The sequence below is a fragment of the Neopsephotus bourkii genome, unplaced genomic scaffold (assembly GCF_033783945.1).
Source record: "Neopsephotus bourkii isolate Nb327-2 ecotype Australia unplaced genomic scaffold, CSIRO-AGI_Nbou_v1 NB_233, whole genome shotgun sequence".
Taxonomy (NCBI): Eukaryota; Metazoa; Chordata; class Aves; order Psittaciformes; family Psittacidae; genus Neopsephotus; species Neopsephotus bourkii.
The window spans coordinates 1730350-1745067 of NW_026900743.1; the positions used below are offsets into that span (position 1 = coordinate 1730350).

The window sequence follows — 14718 nt, forward strand, 5'->3', positions numbered from 1 at the left end:
AGAACTATATCCATCACCCAGACAGCTGTGTTCACAACAGCTAAATAGAAAAGTGTTTGCCAAGTACAGCCTCATTATCCTCAAATTCACAGCTGCTCCAACTGAGATGTCACATGAGAAAAAGGATTTTCCTAAAAAGTACTGGTGAAAAAACCCCAAAGAACATCAATGAGCAGAAATCTCCCTCAACTTTATTGTATTTGCACGGGTAGTCACTGGGTTTATTAGATGGTTATTACTTACTGAAAAACAGCAGTTACTTTCAAATTCCTGCCTAATAGAAAAATTATAGCTTCAAAGATTACATGTGAGGTTGCCATCATCTGTTGAAAATACCGAAACTATTCAGGGCCAAATTCTTATTGTCTCAGTGAGTACAGCCTCACTGAAGCATATTATTTCCATGAATTAAGGCTGACTTAAATCCCCATCATTTTCACCAGCTAGCTACATTTTCTAGTTCTATGAAAATAGGTATTACCACTTTTATTAAAGAACAAAAAGAACCCCTCAGTCTTTAAAATATGCCAGAGGTACACACTGACCTGCAAGGCCACATGTTTGAGAGCATTCAGACCAAGGGGACCAGTCAGAGAGCTGACAGTTCACAGGACATTCCACAACACAGGATGTATTCATTTGCCATGTCTTCTCCAACCCAAGCTAAAAAACAAACAAACCCAGTGGTGAGCATAACACCCAGTCTGCATCACCAGTGCAGGCTGTGCAATTGGACAGGGTGAATTTGAGACAACTAAAGATTTAAATGAGCATGAAGTCATTACTAAATAAAAAGTAAAGCAATTAAGACATTTAAAAATCTCACTTCAGGACAGTCCTAATGCAAATTCCAACTTTTAAATACATGCTTAAATCCTATTTTCATCAATCATTTTCCAAATTCAAGCCCATAAATGGAGGGTTTCAGCTCTACAGTATTACTTTATACATAGGTTAAGGACAAAGTATCAATAAGAAGCATCAATAATGTATTTTGAAATAGGAATATAAAAATACTGAACTATCAGCAGCTATTAATGGCTGAATTCATGTGATGCTAGGAGCCAGGTTCAAAACTAATAAAAGGAAGAGGATGCACTGTCAGTTTGTCAGAAGATGCTGCAGATGCTAAAAGTTTACAGGAGTTCAAAAGAGACTGAACAAGTTAATGGATGATAAATCTGAAGGTTTAAACACACAGAATCCATAGGGCAAATGCAGTCCAAGAGATGAAAAAAGAGGTGAGGCTGAGAGGCGCAGATGGAACTAGTTTATGTCGTCCTTCTTACTCTTCCTTAGACATCTGCTTAAACCTCTCAAGTTTTTCCTAATATGGTGTGTAAGTTTAATTTATATATATTATGCTACCCATTAGACTGTATGCAAAAAAAAATACTGACAAGATATTGATTTGTTTTTTAAAAAATATAACTTTGCGTGTTTTTCAGAAATCACAGAATCATAGAATACTTAGGGTTGAAAAGGACCTTAAGATCATCTAGTTCCAACCCCCCTGCCATGGGCAGGGACACCTCACACTAAACCATGTCACCCAAGGCTCTGTCCTGCCACTACAGTCCCTAATGAAGAGTCCCTCCCCAGCATCCCTATAGGCCCCCTTCAGATACTGGAAGGCTGCTATGAGGTCTCCACGCAGCCTTCTCTTCTCCAGCCTCAACAGCCCCAACTTTCCCAGTCTATCTTCATATGGGAGGTGCTCCAGTGCCCTGATCATCCTCGTGGCCCTCCTCTGCACTTCTTCCAACAGTTCCATGTCCTTCTTATGTACACCAGAACTGCATGCAGTATTACAAGTGAGGCCTCACAAGAGCAGAGTAGAGGGGCAGGATCACCTCCTTTGACCTGCTGGTCACGCTTCTTTTGATGCAGCCCAGGATACGGTTGCTTTCTGGGCTGTGAGCGCACACTGAAGCCGGCTCATGTTCATTTTCTCATCAACCAACACCCCCAAGTCCTTCTCTGCAGAGCTGCTCTGAATCTCTTCTCTGCCCAACCTGTTGCTGTGCCTGAAATGCTTTGCAAAATCAGAATTCCCTAACATGCTTAAAGTAACAGCTGCAAATGCTGGAGGAATACGAGAGAAGGGAATATAGAAAATAGCCAGACTTGCATGTTTCCCAAAAATACACTTCGTACTGATCATTTCTCTTGGGGAGTCAGCCTAACACTAACAAATGATGAAACACCCACAGGGAAGGAAGAGTATTTATGGCCATGCTTGGAGACAGTACAGTGGTTAGATGGTCCTTTGGTCTGATCCTGTAAAGCCATTTATATGTTCTTATAAAATCCTGTGCTCCAGATTTTCCCCATCCAGGGAAGGAAAGAAGTATTACCACTAACACACATAATAATATATGATGCAAGATGGAACACGACTGATGGCAAAAATATTAGCATGACAACAATAATCCCTGCAGCCTGCACAGCTTCAGAATGAGTTAAAAGGATAGGTTGATTACAGTGTTCATGACATAAAATGGGAAAGAAAAATCAATCCTGACAATATGAAGAGCTTCCCAGCATAAAAGACTGTTCTTCACTGGCCCTCACCAGTGGACCTTGATCATCATTGAGGCCTTTCAGAATCCCAGGAGGCTGTGGACATCTTTAAGTAAATAAAACCCTCACATAGTTTAAAAAAAAAAAAAGGCAAACTAGACATTTCAAAACCTATTAATTTTAATGACTGGAAAGGTTCATGACATAAAACCAGCAGTTCAGACTTTAAAAAGGAAATAAAAACACTATTTCCCACTAAATGGAAGCATAGAGCAATAATTAGGCACAACGTTAACATGTCCTCCATAAATAAACTACAAAGTACTGGAAACGTCTAACCCCGATAGACTCACCAAATCTTAAATTTGCATTTGCAGTACCATTTATTGAGACAAATGAGGTCTTGGACTTCTGTTCTGTTTTACACATCAAAGAATGAGTTCTTGGCTTTTCTCTGTGGTACAGCATAACAATTATGCAGCTATCGCACACAGGCAACACATGAAACCTTTGCATAATCTGGAATTTGGCTAATTGGGTAAACTAGGGAACTGTGTTTGAAGTCTATATTTGGGTCGAATCTTCTGAGCAAATGTTTTAAAGCTGTTTACAGAAACATGACCACTCTCTTTCAAGACTGGCTTTCTCAGCTGGACTTTGGTATCTAGAGAAGGAAAAGCCCAAGAGAGATATAAAAGTGAAGGGGTGAAAGATGAAGGCCATCTTACCCACAGTGATCTGCCATTTGCATGCTTTAGATACTGAAGTGCTGCTGAAATAGACTGGGGAAACAACTGTCAGAGGTTGCCAGTATTCTCACATATTTTTTCTCATCCTTCTCCTTCCTTGATGAACCACTTCAAGAACTTAGAAAACATTTGGAAAAGTGTTCAGTACTTGCCTTAAGCATCTGTTCTGGAAGAGTGTCTGTTCTGGATCAGTTGTGGTTTCTGATGCAAGAATGGCAAGAACTGGAGGAGTTACATCAAAAACTAGATGAGTGCCTTGTACTGGTCACACATGCCAGGGGCAGCAGGCTGCCAGGCCAGCATGCTCTGCCAATCCTGTGATCCACAAAATGTATCTGTATTTGTTTATAGGAACGTTTGGCACTGCAGATTAACCTCTGCTGGAGGTTAATCATGTAATCTGACAAGCGGACTATTTGCCATTGGAAAAGTTTGCCTCATAATGCAGACAAAACTGTTGGTTTCTAAGCTTTTCTCATCTTTAATTAAGGATAAGTGCATAAAAATAAGCCCATAAATGTGAATATAACCAGGAACAGCTTGCTTTAGGTGATATGATTTTCAAATACTCAAGGAAAAAACAAGCCAAGTTCTTGTGATGTGCTAATTTTGTGGAGTTAGACACCAAGTAATCCAGTATTACTGTGTCTTGAGAGTTTGAAGGGAACTATGTTAACATAACAAGGACTTGGAAATAAGCTCTATAAATTGATTCATCCTGGCAGTAATCAGGATGACTGGCTAGCTTCTTTAGCTAATTGACTGAAACAAACACAAGATCATATGGGTGCATTAGGAAACCGGAACACAAGGGCTTGGAAGAAATGTATTTAACGATACTGATGCTCATGCCTGGAGATGGAGATAGTAAAAACACAGCATGAAGGGTTGGGTTTGGTTTTTTTTCATATATGGTTTTTATTATTTTCTTGAACCACGTATTGTATAGGAATGCAAATATTGCAATCAGGCATCTTAATTTCTTAGGGATCAGGACATGTTTAGCTATTCCGATCTCTCTTCTTTGCATATAATAGTAAGAATCATAGTTCTGTAAATGCAACTACATATAAATCTAACAACACTTTTGTTTTATTCACACATCTGGGATAAAATTTTATGACAACCCAAAGGATATTCCATTAGCTAAGTTATTACAAAATTATTCCACCTTTCTCTTTGCATCAACTTTTCTGTCCACATACACCTTATTTTGAAATTCCCTTAATCTTTCTGCACTACCCTTATAATGCAAAAGACAGTAAAAAACCAAACCAAACACTATGAAGAATTATCTGTGATTAAATTAGTAAGAAGTGAATAGTATGCATTCACATTTTGATGATTTCTTGGATACTCTCCTCTCATGACCTGGAAGGTCACAGAATTGGCTTTCACATCTTTAGAGTGAAGGGTCTGGTAAAATCTCAAGAGCTTGGCTTTCTTGTTAATCAGGTTAACAGGTTTTACTCCTCACAGTTATTGGATCAGCTTTTGACCTCATTGTACCACTTCTTAATTCAACAAATGGTCTTAACAGTATGACTGAGGAGTGGACCACAGCTTTCTACAGGAAAATGTATCTCTGTATGATCTAGCAAATAAAAGCAGCAAATAAGTCACTATCACAGTGGTTAATGATAAAGCCAGTACCCCATTTCAGCGACATCTGTACAATTTGTTCTAAATGCTGTTCAAAATCTTTGGTTAATAAGAAGAATAATTTCTTGGCTTTATGGTAAAATAACTTTTCCCCCCTTAAAATTAAATATATATTTTTTCTATTGAAATATTCATGTGGATGGATGTTTTAAATCATGTTGGTATGAATTAATCAATATTGCAGTCTCCTACAAATAATTCGAGAGCCCCTTTTTTGTCTTTCTTTTAATGCATTAAGGCATTAACAGAATGCATTAATGCATTCATTCCCTTATTAACTTCAGAGAAGCTTGCTGGTAGGTAGCCAGTTCCTGAGTTTTTTCCTGAGATATAAATGATCAAGTTATGAGACTTGATGCTAAACCCAAAAGCTATGTGTGAAGGAGGAACTTGGGACAACAGGTGCCTGTCTTTGCTAAGGACTTGTGGATTCAGGAGTCCAGATATCAGAGGGGATTGAAGTCAGATAGGTAGGTCAGATAGACCATTACAGAACTATAATCCAAAGTACATGATGAGTTCCTGACTCCCTCCGCTTGTCCTGAAACCCGGACAAGCAGCTACCAGCCAGGCAAGCTCAACGAAAAGGTGTGTTGGTACCAAAGCTGCTGTGGAGCTCACTCAGTCTTAGTCCCTCACTGCAAGTGATTTTATTTCTGTTGTCAAGGTGGCAAGAAAATGGAAACCGAAATGAGCTCAGTTTCTTTCCATCAGAAACACGTGTGGGATTGCCTTTAATATAGCACTTGTGTTGTCTTCCCATTTTCCTTCATGTTACTGACTCCATGTAACTAAAAACATTAGGACCAACACGCAGAGTGTCAGAAAACCAGGGCTGTCAAATCTTAAATTAGTTTAAATATTTGCCAAATGGCTCCTTCAAAATTTAAGGGCCCCTGTCTTCCCCTATTCTCCATATATGTTCCTATTTAGTACTGCATTCATGCTGCACATTTTTTCATAACAGCTGGGTATCTTTTGCATTGCACAGCTGGATAGAAGAAGTTAGCATTCAGCAATGCTGCAGAATGACACATGAGAAATATTTTCCAACACATTGAGTAAATGATTGATACTGGCAGCTGTCCAAGGTTCCATGCAGAAATTGTATGAAATTAGAATGATTAGTGTTCTGATTAAGATTTATTAACTTTATTCTACTTTATTAATTATTGTGTCTTTTCCTTCAGGACACAATAATTAGCATATGTTCATGGAGGCACTCAGAAATAACCAAAGGAAATTCTATAAAAATCCCTGTTGATGGCACAGTTCATTTCAGAGGTACTTAACAATCCATGAATAGTGTTGCAAAACATCTGTCAGAGATGGGTTACATGCTGTATAGCCCAGATGGCTCAACGTTAATTAGCACCATTAAAAGGGAGCTTACTAACAGGTACGCACTCACCTCTTCACAGTACTTTAGGTCAACTGATTTGCCATCACTGCGAACACAATCGAGCATCCGTGTTTTGATACCATTACCACACACAGCCTTCTCACTGAGCTGACATGTACTCCAGTCTGGAAATAAGGAATTCATTACCACAGCAGACATTTTAGATAAAACTCATAATGATCTAGTCTCCTACCTAATTCTAATTCTGATGGCCTAAAATAATCCTCACAAGCAACTTTTACAAACCTGAAAGCTCATGGAGCCCAGCTGCTACACTTTTACTACAAATAGTGGCATGTTGCCTTCCTAAAAAGTTTGTAGTTGGTTTTATCTGCATGGAATTTCGCAAATCACAAAATTACAGGAGAAATAAATTTCCTGGACATGCATGCACACTCCACCCAAGTTGCAAAGCCACAGTAATATTTTCTCTGGATCAAATAGCCTGAATCACTTTTCAGTATAAGCTTCACAGCTCCCTCCAGATAATAACAGAAAGCTGAAAAATCTGTCCTGCAAGGTGAATGGAAGTAAGCCATAGTCCCTGGCTGTCACTAAAGCATAACACCATAAATACCTGTCACATTGTAGTCATAGTGGTAGCAGTTTTTGTTCAAAGTGCAGACTTCTGTCTCAGTGGCAGCAGGACAAGACTTTCCATCATTTGGTTGTCTCAGGGATTCAGCTGACCTTTCACGGACACTACTTCCATTGCATGGCTTGAAAGGGAGGTTGGAAACAGCTTAGGTATTTTGGCCCCCTAAAAGCTTTTCATGCAACATTATAGCTGCCTTTTAAGTAATCAGTTTACAAAACACAAATATAAAATAATGGGCTCATGCTGTTGTGTAAGAGAAACTATTTCCTTGTTATTTCAGGGAGAATTTAGTGTGCACTTTCACCTTGGTACCACCCAGAGTGGAATACCCTCTAACTGGTAAGCCCTTGGTAGTTCTGTAACTAGTTCATATTTCACTACTAGTGCTTTGGAACGATTTCAATCATAAACTAGATATTGTGATGCTCACTTTCCAAATGCTATAACGTAATGCACTGGAGCCTGAATACTGAGAGGTATGAAACACATTTTTATGTTTAGTTTAATGGTTTTTTGACACTTCTTTTTGAAATTGCTGGCAGGAAGGGGAGATAAGACCCAAAGTGATCTTTCCATGCTCAGTCTTGATCTACAGATTTTACGCATAGCAGAATAGTGCCATTTTTAGTACAGTGACTGCATTCCTATTGAGAGTCTGACAGCTAGGCTCAAAAACAGACTCACAAGCCACTGACAAAGCTATTCCACCACACAGAACGTACCCCATACTTAAGAATGACCACTGGGGACATTATAGGCTGTGTTTTGCAGCTCTTGCACTGAAGGGAAAATACTGGCACGCTTTTATTTGCAACCATCAATGACACTGAAGATGACAGTAAATACATATATTTATGTATGTAATCACTACTCAATTCAACATCTTTGCACAATACTTGATGTACACATTTTTTAAGTACCTCCTAAAGCTACAGATGTTACATTTCGCTATACTGCTTACCAAAGAACATCGAGACCATGATCCCCATTCAGACATAACACAGTCCTCAGGACATGGTAATGTGCACTTTCTAGCACCAAGCGGCATCTCTTCAGGATCACAGAGATAGTCCTCTACAGTGTCAGAAGGACCATCCGCAGTGTTTAGCATGCACCTGGAAAAAAAGAACTGCACATAAACTGCATTTGCCATAGATTATGTACAGCAACTCTGTTCCATAATATTCTGAAACATAACATTTTGTCAGCACATAACCATCATAAAGTAATTGAAGTAACAGAGCTAAGTATTGATCCATGAGTATCCCAAAAAAGCTGAAGAGACAAAAATAATCCTCTTTTGTACAGTTAACAGGCATATAAAGAAATACACAGAATTTAGACAGATCTTACCAACGACTGGCTGACAGTTTCTGGGCAGGTGATTTACTTGACATTAGCTTACCTCTAAGCCAGAATAATGCAAATCAGCTATAGTTTAGACATATTTTGTGCATGCTTCAACTAATAATTTTAAATCTAGACCTACTAAAACTTTTAAAATTTTATATTATTAGTATTGATCCTTAATCTACATGGAAGCTCTTTAAATACTATTATATTAAATTAGCAGATGGAGGCCCAGTTAAAATGAGAAACGAATGTGCTTAGTTTTATAGAGCGGAAGACAACAGTCTTCACAGTATTTCCAGTGAAGTGGCATCTACCATTAACTTATCCCTTCCATCTGTCAGCAGAAGACCAACTAGTACAGGACTAGGATCATTCAAATTAAGAGGCATACATTTGTTTTCCAGAATTGCAAGACAAAAGCTCATATCAATAGGAAGCCTTTCACACATAGGGAAGTATTTGAAGTTTCTTTAATTTGACCACATTATATTTTTACAACTGTCATGCATTATCAAACTAAACTATTTATTGAAACACTCTCCCTGTTCTAAGGTAAACACAAGAGATATATCAGGAGCATATAGATTTAGTACTTTAATGGCATTATGTGATAATAAATGAAAAGTTCAATGGTTTTAGACCTAAAGGGCTGAAACACTTTTTTTCTTTATCCTTGATGGTTAAAGTCTATTTTTCAACATAAACACTGATGAGTTTTGACTTTTCATACTGGAGGGTTTTTAAAGAATATTCTTATTACATGCTACTGTGTGAGACCAGTTATGTATAGTGTTTCTAACCTTGTTCAAGCAAGGATTAAGACTTCGACCTTCTTGAACTAAATGGTTACACTGAGAAAACAAGTGCTATTGTAAACAGAATCGTGTACATGAGTGTGCCAGTTTATAAGCACTTGGGGCCAGGAAAAGAGAGCATTTAGCAGTTCACTGTGTGATTCATTTTGGACTTTCAAACTAAATTCACGTTATGGTTTATTTTTGAGATTTATAAATTGTGTATCATTTTGCAGGTAGCCATTAAATACAACAAACCCCAACCAACCCAAACTCCATGTACTGCTTTACTTGCTCTTGTACAATATCATGTGAGATTAATTAATTTTAATTAATTCATTTGATTTGAGCTCTAGGATGAAGAGCAAGCATAGATTGCTTAAACATAGATTAGATCAGGTTCAGTAAACATTTTTCTAAAGTGAAGGAGGAATAAAACTGTTTTACCTGACTTTCCTTGTTTGAACACCTTCTCCACAGTTCTCTTTTAAGTCCACATTGGTCACCTTGCAGATGCTCCAGGGCTCAGTAACCCATATGTACTGGCTGCAGTCACTATGGCAGGGAACTACCTCATATACCTGGAGACGACATTGTCAGTCAGTTTTGTTGTACCCAAGTAAGATAAACATACAACAGTGATCACACAAAAAAAGGTTAATGCTCTTTTTTGGTAAGAGTAACAAATGTAAACTAGCTCTGAGAAGCTGTAGTAATAATAAAGATAAAATGGCTGATAGAAAACTACAGAAATAACAAAATTCTGAAGCTAAGACATCTAATGACAGATGCCCTGGTTTTCTCTGCCCCCAAACCCATGCTATGCTATTTCCACACAACTAACAGAATCTGTAACTAGGCTAGCTCACGAGTAAACCTTTCAGAAAAATTATGCTAAAACTCTGTCAAAACTTTATTTCTGTCTTTCACATCTATCTTCAACTGTTCCATCCCATTGTCATTCATTGTGGGATTTTTGTATTTCTGAAGAGATGTAAGCACAAGGTGTGCTATACCAGTACAGGTTCACTTTATTTTCCATTATGGATATTTAAAATCACTGTAATATATTTGCATACCAGCACTGGTATTATGTTTAGATTTGAATAAAAAATTGAAATAATGTCATATAGTAATTTCTACAGTACTCCATATATCTTCCCAACCATACATTGCAAGGAAAAAACAGACAACAAAAACATTGGAGCATAATCAAGAAACATATGTTAAGGTTATCTCTCTAAGAAACTCTTACCTGAGCCTGATGAACATTATTTCATGAACCCAAAAGAAAAAACAAAGATAAAAAGAAAGAATGATTAGAGTGAAACAAAAGTATTTAAATTGCATTAATTTTGCTTTTATTCAAATAATACTTTATGAATTCTGCCAAGCAAAAGCATCCTATTTTTCCTCTTCCATCTCCCTTGCTGTTACACGGCATTTTTGCAAGTTTGCCTCTGGAAGAAAATGAAAGTTTATAAATGACAACTGGTGGGAAGAGACTGTGAATTTGCCATCCTCTTTTTCAGTCCCTAACACATGATAAAATTTCTTTCTCTTTTTGCCTGTAATGAGCATCAACTCTTCACACAGTAGGGAAGGCAGTTTCCTAAGACAAGAGAAAATCCTCCATGGCTTTGAAGGATACTAGAATTCTCTATTAACTGATATTGTTCTGACAGCATTAAGCAAAACAGATTCATGGTAATACAAGGAACAGACACTACTCATCCTTCAAAAGTTCCTAAGTCCTTTACTGAGTAGCTTAATTATGCATAAATTACTTAAAGGCCATTGTCTCAAGATTATCTTATACCAGCTAACTTCACATATTCTCGGTATCAAGTCAGCACAACTAACATTTCTAGACCATCTAAGACTGTCTTAAACAAGTCCTTCATTTCCTCTCAGCAACACTGCTTGGGTAGAAAGAGGACTGATGGTTTGACAGTTTATCAGTTAACCTGCAACAAAATACCACCAGTCACACACACACACACAAATAATGCCTCGCACAATGAATGTGTAGAGAAACTTATGTATCAGTATGCAGATGATCAGCCCACGCGTAAGAAAATGAACATAGTCAGCATGTTGAACTACATAAGCATTAACTCAGACACAAAGATGGGTGGTGTAAATGCATGTTAAGGAAGATACTGGACTCAGCACAACTTGCAGCCATGTGGAAAGTATCTGGGATTTCCAAAATGAGAATAAGGGAGCTTTAATTTAGGGAAATATCTGCATATTTCTCACCCTAGTTGGCATAGAAAGAAATACATAGACTCCTCATACACCTTTCCAATAAAATAAAAATTTGGTATTTTGACAGAAAGACAATGGAGAACTCCGTATCACATTGCATGTATTTAATGGTGCGCTACTGTCCTTACTGGCATTTTTGTAAGTGACTGCAGGCCATGGCAGTCGTGTGGTGTAAGGATTGCACACCCACCTGCTGGAAAAGGGGGCAAATAATGCCTGGTGCCAGTGAAGAAATGGGTGTCCATATTTTCTCTAACAGTGTCAGATTAGCCTCTTCATTTGAAGTCCTCTGAAGGCCATTGGCATGATTTTGTAACAAACCTGACACTATTACTATTGTAATTATGAAGACTTACAGCCTAGTGAAGTGAGTACTAAGCAAGTTTCATTCAGGTGGAGTGTGGTTTGGGAATCACACTGGTGTGCATGGCCTCTCAATGAGACAACATCCAGCATTCACTGTGTTCAGCCCCTCTCCAAAATACAGTCATACATGTCAGCCCTGACAGAAATAGAGCAGCATGCTCTTAACACTTGACAAATGCCTTAAGCACTTTATTTCAATGTTTCACTAGCCTTACCATTAGAAAGTTTTCCCAAAGCTTTACCCAAATCTGCTTGCAGCAGTTTAAGCCTACTGCTTTTTATCCTGTCCACGCTGGCTATGGAAAATGGATTATTTCCTCCTCCTTTGCAATAGCCTTTTATGTACACCCTAGCAGACTGCAGCATCTTCCCTCTGAACTTCTCCTGAACGGGCTAGCCAACACCTTGCAGTTTTTCCTCAGAGTTCAGAATTGCTAGATTTCATTTTACAACATAGACCCTATGTATATCATCTTCCACATACTTACGGGCTTCAAAGACTCAGTCTAAACATTTGTGCCTTGTATGTATGCAGATAAGCATGCTACATGTATAAGTAATAAATACCTAAATAAATTACATTTAATAATTAAAATAAATATTCTGAAGAGTCAGTAGTTTTCCAGCTGAATGAGCGGTGGATCACATTTGGATTAAATAATTAACTGAAAGTTATAATGTAGGTGTATTCCTCTGCGTGCTTCTGAATTGAGAATGAATGTATTTAGAAATGAAAAATACAGCCTCTATATTCTTTGGCTTCCTATCTTATCTGTAGAGCTCCCTTTCCATGAAAGTACTAAATTTCAATTTTATTTTTACCATAATTACATTTTGAATTACCTATTATCATTTGGCAAGTACTATGTAACATAGCAAAAATCAAATTCCAGTCAAAGTGCCAGTAGAGGGCAATAGTGTTGCATACAAGTGGCTAACAGACCTCTAGCAAAATCACCTTTGATGCAGAAAAATATAAGCTTATTATGTACTACATGCATAATAGAGAAGGAAAAAGACTTCTGTACAGAATATAATTTGCTCCTATTGAAACACATACCTCCTAATTTAAAGTGTATTTACATGCTGACTCAAATCCAGCAAACCTTATTCTAGCTTGTATTTTGTTAAAGTAGATCACAAACTTAGTTTATTAGCTACAGTTTAACACTTATTACTTTCTAAATTAGAACTAATTACATTCCCTAAAGTAGAAAATCAGATCAACAAGCAATTTCACTCTCTGCTAGCAAAATGTCAATAGGATAATATTAAGTACATGCATTTTTATTCAAATGTAAATTGACAGCACATTTTTATTCAATCTTTGAATATTTACAGAGAAGACTGTGTGGCTGTTTAACATGCCTCTGCAGATTAAATTAAATTCAACAGTAATATGAATATAAATCAACTCTGAAGAGCATAAATCAACTGACAAGGAAGGTTTTTCGTTCTAAACCTCTGAACCAAATTTCAGGGGGTTGACTCGGACTAGTGCTAAACTTGGTCCCAAAGACTAATTGCTAATTAGAGGTCAAAGCACTCCAAGTATGCTCTTGGATCACATTTTCTGGTTTAGTTTCACTTGAAGAGGATCTAGACTATGCAGCCAGATTACTCCAAAAAAAAAAAAAAAATCAAGTGTGGTTAGTGGGAGAACTGGGATTTTCACTTCAGAAGTGAATCCCTGACTGGAACTGCAGTGCCACAGCAAGTGTACCTGGAAGGTCAAGCTCCAGCCTGAACCCATTAAGGGACACTGGGATGGTGCTGTGTGAGTGCCTGAGAAGTTTTCATTTACTTTGTGATCTAAAATGGTTAGGGAACAACACTAAGCATGTTACCAGTTTGAGAATCTCTACTGAGACATTTTACCCATTGTGAGAGAAGTTAATTAAGAAACAAAACTGGTCTTCACAATCTGCATGTAAGAATGCTTTATTGTCTCCAATCTGCAGTTCAGAAAATGTTGTGAGTTCTTGCAGATGAGGAGTAGTGAAGGCAGATCCTTTGCTGACTTAGGAAATCTAAACCCACGTATACTCCTCTTTCTACCGGCATCTCCCCCTTTATGTTGTATAGTTTTTCTACATCAACAAACAATACAGCTGAAAGAATTATCTGAGGTACAGAAAAAGCTGTATAAATAATGTAAATATAAATCAAATTACCTGATTAACGTGATCTAGCTTTGGACAGGGTCTTCCACCATTGTAGGGCTTTTCACGGAGCCATTTAGACCGAACCTTTACCCCACTCCCACAGGATTTACTACAGCGAGACCAGTTAGACCACTCACTGAGCTTGCAGTCTGAGGGACATGGGATAATACAGGCTTCCTCAATATAACCTGCGTGAATGGAAAAGAAAGTGCAATCTTAGCATGTCATTCTGCCACTTCTCCCTGAAGCCCTAGTCTACTTCATTTAGATTGTCCAAAGTTTGACTCGACAGAACTGTGTGAATAGAGAGATTTCTTCATCATTAGGGCTAAATTAAATTCTGCAGAAAATTGACACACATAGCTGGAGACTGTGTTAGAGTAGCAGCTGAGCATCCTCAACACTATCTGATTAGGATTCACACCAGATTTCAGGATTGTAACTTTCTGACAGCTACAGTGTAATTGACACTAACCATTTCTTGACTGCACCATTCTTGAGCTGTAAAACAATTTATTTTTTTTTAAGGAAAAAATATTAAATTAAAAGATTGTCAATAACTATATGAAGTAATTCAATTGCTTTTTACATAAAAAATTCAACTGAATCAAAAGATATGCACCTTACCAGCTTGGAGCGAGGGACCTTAACACCTTGTGACCTTCCTAAGGCTAAAGAGTGACTTGCCACGTTAATGATCTGCCGATTAACAACCATCTGCCCCCAGTAGCACACTGAATAATTGCACTGAATGGAAAAGCAGATGTTTGGTTTGGATAAGTCATTGGTGCTGAGAGGTTGGCAAGGGGTATGACATGGTCTGCAGGGAGTAACA

At 37.8% G+C, this 14718-nt stretch overlaps 1 protein-coding gene across 1 annotated transcript in view; it reads right to left on the minus strand.

Annotated features, from left to right (window-relative positions):
• Positions 1–14718, minus strand: part of THSD7A (thrombospondin type 1 domain containing 7A) — a 194621-nt gene that overhangs the window by 16923 nt on the left and 162980 nt on the right. The window contains exons 14-20 of the mRNA XM_061344712.1: positions 13893–14071; positions 10337–10342; positions 9529–9662; positions 7896–8049; positions 6914–7055; positions 6346–6461; positions 546–663 (exon numbers count right to left, since the gene is read on the minus strand). Of these exons, the coding sequence (XP_061200696.1) occupies positions 546–663; positions 6346–6461; positions 6914–7055; positions 7896–8049; positions 9529–9662; positions 10337–10342; positions 13893–14071 (849 nt within the window). The remainder of the gene's footprint in view (positions 1–545; positions 664–6345; positions 6462–6913; positions 7056–7895; positions 8050–9528; positions 9663–10336; positions 10343–13892; positions 14072–14718) is intronic.